This window comes from Macrobrachium nipponense, chromosome 13 (genome assembly GCF_015104395.2).
Source record: "Macrobrachium nipponense isolate FS-2020 chromosome 13, ASM1510439v2, whole genome shotgun sequence".
In the NCBI taxonomy this organism is placed as follows: Eukaryota; Metazoa; Arthropoda; class Malacostraca; order Decapoda; family Palaemonidae; genus Macrobrachium; species Macrobrachium nipponense.
In genome coordinates, this window is record NC_087206.1 from 83,163,053 (window position 1) to 83,170,552 (window position 7,500).

Consider the following 7,500-nt stretch of genomic DNA (forward strand, 5'->3'; position numbering starts at 1 on the left):
CTTAGTAATGTACAGTTTACAAAAAAAAAAAAATTCTAACCAGTGTTTATAGAATGTAATGAATTCGGGCATAAGACGTTTGCCTCCGGCACTGGTTACCTTAAACACCATACGTTACATTGTAGTTAACCTTATGCAAATACAAAAAACATCAAAGTGAGTGTTTTTATTTATTTATTTATTTTTTACGGTACAACATGGGACAAATTCTGAATCACATCGACACACCAACGTCTAAATAAATTTCATTAAGCCAGGAAACACCAAGAAAGAAAGGACACAGATAAAAAAAGAAGGAAGGTGAAGGGACACTATAAAAAACTGTAGTAACCTTAGAAACTGTATAGTGCCCATATAACCGCCAAACTAATAAATCATAAGAGATGGTGATGATATGAAACATGATAGTTATAGCCATAATAAATCATTGTAAAACATTCTGTATTCAAATGTGTTTTGATTATTATTATTATTATTATTATTATTATTATTATTATTATTATTATTATTATTATTATTATTATTATTATTATTATTATTATTATTCAGATGAACCCTAGCACACGTATGGAAATTGAAGTTTCCAAAGAATATTATTATTATTATTATTTGTGTGTGTGTGTGTGTGCTCTATCACAGTCCTCTCTAATTCGACTGGGTGGTATTTATAGTGTGGGGTTCCGGGTTGCATCCTGCCTCCTTAGGAGTCCATCACTTTTCTTACTATGTGCGCCGTTTCTAGGATCACACTCTTCTGCATGAGTCCTGGAGCTACTACAGCCTCTAGTTTTTCCAGATTCCTTTTCAGGGATCTTGGGATCGTGCCTAGTGTTCCTATGATTATGGGTACAATATCCACTGGCATATCCCATATCCTTCTTATTTCTATTTTCAGGTCTTGATACTTATCCATTTTTTCCCTTTCTTTCTCTTCAACTCTGGTGTCCCATGGTATTGCGACATCAATGAGTGATACTTTCTTCTTGATTTTGTCAATCAACGTCACGTCTGGTCTATTTGCACGTATCACCCTATCTGTTCTGATACCATAGTTCCAGAGGATCTTTGCCTGATCGTTTTCTATTACTCCTTCAGGTTGGTGTTCGTACCACTTATTACTGCAAGGTAGCGGGTGTTTCTTGCACAGGCTCCAGTGGAGGGCTTTAGCTACTGAATCATGCTTCTTTTTGTACTGCTTCTGTGCAAGTGCCGGACATTCGCTTGCTATGTGGTTTATGGTTTCATTTTTCGTATTGCACTTCCTACATATGGGAGAGATGTTATTTTCATCTATCGTTCTTTGGACATATCTGGTTCTTAGGGCCTGATCTTGAGCCGCTGTTATCATTCCTTCAGTTTCCTTCTTGAGCTCTCCCCTCTGTAGCCATTGCCACGTGTCATCGCTGGCTAGTTCTTTAGTCTGTCTCATGTATTGTCCGTGCATTGGTTTGTTATGCCATTCCTCTGTTATGCTTGTCTTTCTCCTGTCTTTGTATATTTCTGGGTCTTCGTCTACTTTTATTAGTCCTTCTTCCCATGCATTCTTGAGCCACTCGTCTTCACTGGTCTTCATATATTGCCCCAGTGCTCTATTCTCGATGTTGACGCAGTCCTCTATACTTAGTAGTCCCCTCCCTCCTTCCTTTCGTGTTATGTATAGTCTGTCCGTATTTGCTCTTGGGTGTAGTGCTTTGTGTATTGTCATATGTTTCCTGGTTTTCTGGTCTATGCTGCGAAGTTCAGCCTTCGTCCATTCCACTATTCCTGCTCTGTATCTGATTACTGGCAATGCCCATGTGTTTATGGCTTTTATCATATTTCCGGCGTTGAGTTTTGACTTGAGTATCCCCTTGAGTCTCTGCATATATTCTTTCCTGATCGTGTCCTTCATCTCTTGATGTTTTATATCCCCTCCTTCCATTATTCCCAGGTATTCGTATCCTGTCTCATCTATGTGTTTGATGTTGATTCCATCTGGTAGCTTTATCCCTTCAGTCCTTGTTACTTTGCCCTTTTGTATGTTGACTAAGGCACATTTTTCTATTCCAAACTCCATCCTGATGTCCCCAGATACAATCCTTACAGTCTGGATTAGGGTATCTATTTCCTTGATGCTCTTACCATACAGCTTGATGTCGTCCATGAACATCAGATGGTTGATTCTGTTGCCTCTTTTCTTGAGTTGGTACCCAGCATCCATCTTCTGCAGTACTTTTGTCATTGGAATCATGGCTACTACGAAGAGTAGTGGGGGCAGTGAGTCGCCCTGGAAGATCCCTCTCCTGATATTAACTTTTGCTAGTCTTATTCCAGAGCTTGTAAGTATTGTATTCCAGTTGCGCATTATATTTTTGAGTAAGCTGATGGTGTTTTCCTCTGCTCCATATATTTTCAGGCATTCTATTAGCCATGTGTGCGGTACCATGTCGAAAGCTTTCTTATAGTTTATCCATGCCATGCTTAGGTTGGTTTTCCTTCTCTTACTGTTCTTCATTACCATTTTGTCTATCAGGAGCTGGTCTTTTGTGCCTCTACACTTCCTTCTGCAGTCTTTCTGTTGGTGGGGGATGGTGTTTGTATCCTCTAGGTAGTTGTATAACCTTTCACTGATGATACCTGTTAGTAACTTCCACATTATTGGTAGGCAGGTGATAGGCCTGTAGTTACTGGCTATATTTCCCTTACTCTTATCTTTCTCGACTAGGATGTTCTTCCTGTGGTCATCCATTTGGGCGCACGGTGATTTGAGATACAATGCTGGAGTTGTTCTGCTATTCGTGGGTGTAGGGCCTTGAAGTTTTTGAGCCAGTATCCATGGACTTCATCGGGACCTGGGGCTTTCCAGTTGGGCATTTTCTTTAGTTGGTGTCTAACTATGTCTGTCGTGATGTCAGTGAATCTTTGTTTTATAATCCCTGTTTCTTCAGCTTTGACTTCCTGGAGCCATGTTGCATGTTTGTTGTGTGATACCGGATTGCTCCATATGTTTTCCCAGAGTCTCTTACTTAGTTCGGCTTCAGGAATTTCTTGGTGGTTGTCTTCCCCTCTTAGTTGGCTGTATAGTCTTTTCTGGTTGGTTCCGAATAGTTTGTTCTGTTGGTATCCCTTATTCCTGTTCATGTACCGTTGGATCTTATGTGCTTTGGCCTTAAGCCTCTGTTTTACATCTTCTATTGTGTTGTTTAGTCCCCTCTCCTGTACTTTGTATTTCTCGTTCAGTTCCTCCCTTGTTTTCTTGCTTCTTAGCCTTTTTTCTGCCATCTCTTTCAGTTTACTCAAGTCAGATCTCATCCCCATGATTTGCTTTTCCATGCGCCTTTTCCAAGGCGGTTGCTGTTTTGGTTTCTGTTGGGTTGGTTGTGCTGGTGGTGTTGGTGTTCGAATCCCCATCAGTTCTGCTACTAATCTTGCTCCTGCATATGTCAAGTTATTTGTTTCTGTGATATTGGTGGTGTGTATTAGTCTCATTATTTCATTGACCTCACTTGTTTTCTCCCTTAATTTCTTGGTGTTGTAGGCTTTCATGGAGGGGATCTTTGTTCTCTCTGTATCTGGGTTCATCCATTGTCTGATCTTTTCTAACCATTCCGTCCTGTCTGTTACTTCGTCGGTGTTTCTTCGTATCTCGTTATTTGATACCTCATCATCCCTGTCGTCTTCTGTGGCATCGTCTCTCAGTTCGTCTTCTTGTAATTCGTTGCCGTGTGTGATTTCCCTTTCCAATTCCTCTCTTTCTGTTGGGGAGAGCCAGTTTTTTTTCTTTATGTTCTTTACTTGGTCTGTCAGCCCCTGCTCTGTTTGGGGGGTGTTATTCCTCTCATTCCAGATGTTGACCAACCTTCTCCTATATCCTCTCTCCGTCGGGTTGCTTCTGATGTAGCATCTCCATATTTCCTTATTTTCTTCTCTTGTCCATTTCTTCCTCTGGTTTGCTTCTGTAGCTCCAGTCTCTGGTTGTTGTTTACTGTCGTTGTGGTGGTCAGTTGCTGGATGACGACCTCCAAGTACCTGACCGTTTTCCCCTTCAATTGGGCTGAATACCTGGCTGTCGGACGAAGCTCCTCTGTTGCCAGAGGTTCCATTTACGTCGTTGTCGTTTAATCCTTCATTTCTTTCCATCATTGCTGAGTTTTGCTATTTAACCCATAGCTGGACCCTACCCCATCAGGAATAGGTACTTATTTACAGCTGAGTAGACTGAGGAAATTATGGTAAAGATCCTTTCCAAAGGAATCAACGCCGAGGAGAGCGGTCACCCATCCAACGACTGACCAGCCCCAATGTTGCTTAACCAGTCAATTGGGGGCCTAACCCACTCAGCCACGGCGCCACATTTTTATTATTATTATTATTATTATTATTATTATTATTATTATTATTATTATTATTATTATTATTATTATTATTACTCAGAAGTTGAACCGCAGCATACGTATGAAACAAGCTTACCGCAGAGTCCATTGACTTGAAATTCAAGCCTCCAAAGAATATGTTCATTAGAAAGGAGTTACAGAATCTAAGGCGAAATACAGAAAGAAGGGATCACTTAATAAAGAAGAAAAAAGAAAGCATGTTAACAAATTAACATATAAATATAACGAAAAGTAAGTCGATTATAAAAAAAAAAAATAACTAAATGGCCATCTTACCTATGGGGGCTCGGTTTCGATTTCTTGTGCTGAAGCATCGTATAGCGGCCAATTTTTGCGGGGTAACGGGTGACGAATAGCCCACTCGACACGATCCTGTTGCCCATATCGTCATCTTCACCTCCCCAGCCCAGGAATTTGTTGCTGTAGCCATTGACTGCCTTGAAGTGATCCACAGACATCGCTAAAACTCCGCCCACAAATTCAGGGGCAGGTATCCTGGAAGACGTGAGACGACTCAGTAAGTCTTGCCACCTCCGGAACCATCATTCCACTACCATGAAACAAGCGAGCAGGTCTTGCATCACTCAAATTCTACCCTTTTAGTTTGAAAAGGATTAAAACGCTGCCTCTGGTAACAGATCGTTGTCGCACTTTGAAACTTAGAATACAATAAAAGCCACAAAATGGATAAAAGATTGATTTAAGCAACCTACACACTTTTTCGGAGCGTCATGCCTCCTCTTCAGTGTGGAAACACTTAAATACATTTGTTCTCTCCAATTTAGGCTTCTTTTTAAATCAATATTCTATAGATCTACGAAATTTAACTCAAATCAAGTAAAATAATAGGGGGGGGGGGGAGGGGTGAGTGCTAAAACGTGGAATAGGGTATAACACTTTCACTTCAACTTAGGTGGGTAAAAAAATAATAAAGAAATAAAAAAACAAAAAGAAAACAGATAGAAGCTCCAGAAGTCTGTTATTGCAAGAGTCGGTGGGGGATTTCTTGAATGAACTCTCATATACGAAAGTTGAAAAATGGACACAACGCTTTCTACAACTGGTTATTCATGAACTGACCAGCAGTGGTGAGCACTGCGTCCGTCTTTGAGAATTAGCTTTCTACCCAAAGTTGACCGACTAGTCAGTCGATCATTGATATGAAAAGCGATGATGATTTCTTTGGTGATTACAGCAACTGCATGATAAAGTTATTCAACAATAATCTATACATGACATTTTCAGGACTTGAAAGTAGTTAGTTCCACATTACTGATTCTTTATATGCTTTCAGAGTCTTTCAGATCTATTTGTATTTTACACGGTGAATATGGAGAGTAATTCATAAACTGGTGAAAGTCCTGTTTTAATTCGTGAACTTCCAATAGATCTCGACGATTATGGCATTATTGAAGACACCCAGGACATGTTATTAATTGGATGAAATCCTCTTTAGTACCAGGTATATTTCAACATGGTCTTAGATGCTGTCGCTAATTAAATATATACTAGGATTGTAGTCTTCCTATCTAGGACGAAATAGTTCATCCACTGAAACTTTAGCTGATGGTGTAGATTGATCTTTCTTTAGAGTATTATGCAGTTATCAGTAACATAGCAACTTCAGATCACAATGGAACTACTTGTTGGATGTTTGGATAGAAGAGAGGAAGATAGATTTATAAGGAACGTGTCTAATAAAAAGTCCATATCATTTTTATCTTCGCGTGCATACTGTTAGATAAATAGATATATTTCGTGTATGAAGAACGTAATCTCAGAGGTTGATTGCACTAATCTAAGTTATGCAACCTTTATACAAATCTAGACTTTAAAAGTACATAGGAGCCTCTTATTTAAGTTGCCTGTTGGCTTGAAGGAGAGAACGTAACATAATTACCGTCGTTGGCTCATACAAAACAAAACAAGGACGTGTTATTAAATAGTTCCCAAGACTATTATTATTGTCAAAAGCTGTTATTTTCAAAGCTATTCCTGCCTTCCCAGCTTATTCAAACCTTGGGAAGCTTTGACAATAATAGTAGTAGGAGTTGCGTGATAATACGTCATTGCTTTGTTTTCAGTGGGCTAATGACAATTATTTATTTACATGGAAGTCTCATGAAATATTTCAGCATTACCTAAATTATTATTATTATTTTGTTTTGTCTATCACAGTCCTCCAATTCGACTGGGTGGTATTTATAGTGTGGGGATCCGGGTTGCATCTTGCCTCCTTTGGAGTCCATCACTTTCCTTACTATGTGCGCCGTTTCTAGGATCACACTCTTCTGCATGAGTCCTGGGGCAATTTCAGCCTCTAGTTTTTCCAGATTCCTTTTCAGGGATCTTGGGATCGTGCCTAGTGTTCCTATTATTATTATTATTATTATTATTATTATTATTATTATTATTATTATTATTATTATTATTATTATTATTATTATTATTTCAGTAGATGGAACCTATTCGCAGGGAACAAGTCCACCAAATGGGCCATTGACTTGAAATTCAAGCTTCCAAAGAATGTTGGTTTGACCCTCCCACCGGAGACCCCAAACTGCACCACTACACAGAGGGAAACACAAACCCGCGACATCTGGGTGGCACACCACGACACTAACCACTATACCAGCGGACCAGCTAAAGTGGTAACAGATGCAATCTCGTACGACAAGTAAAGTCTTGTACATTCAATAAGTTATGTTCTCAAACATTAATGATTCTGGGGAGCTCACTTGAGCCGCAACTTTCACTGGGCTGATAGCAAAGATGGCCGTTTCGAGTAAGCGGTTCATGAAATGGTTTCGCGTTTAATTCGAAAACCAGACTCTACAAACGAACAAACGTTCTGCCGCACACTTACTTGTATCTAAGAGTGTTAACCTCTCCAGACATGTGACGCGGTTGATCTGGACAAGCGTAGATATTCCTGTCATTTTCTGGTAGTAGGTCTATATCATGAAATACGAAGCATTGATAATTATATATCTTCAGAGCTTCCACCGTACCAACGTTCATTAGCAAACCCTTATTGAACGTTCCATTTCCTGGGAAAGAGAGAGGAATTATAAGATCGTCAGAGCTGGCGCACTTTCAGTGGGAAACGACCTTTTTTATTGTAAGT

General features: G+C 39.6%; 1 protein-coding gene across 1 annotated transcript in view; it reads right to left on the reverse strand.

Annotated features, from left to right (window-relative positions):
- LOC135225381 (beta-1,4-N-acetylgalactosaminyltransferase bre-4-like) overlaps positions 1-7,500 on the reverse strand; it is an 11,969-nt gene that overhangs the window by 932 nt on the left and 3,537 nt on the right. The window contains exons 3-4 of the mRNA XM_064264714.1: positions 7,240-7,423; positions 4,650-4,868 (exon numbers count right to left, since the gene is read on the reverse strand). Of these exons, the coding sequence (XP_064120784.1) occupies positions 4,650-4,868; positions 7,240-7,423 (403 nt within the window). The remainder of the gene's footprint in view (positions 1-4,649; positions 4,869-7,239; positions 7,424-7,500) is intronic.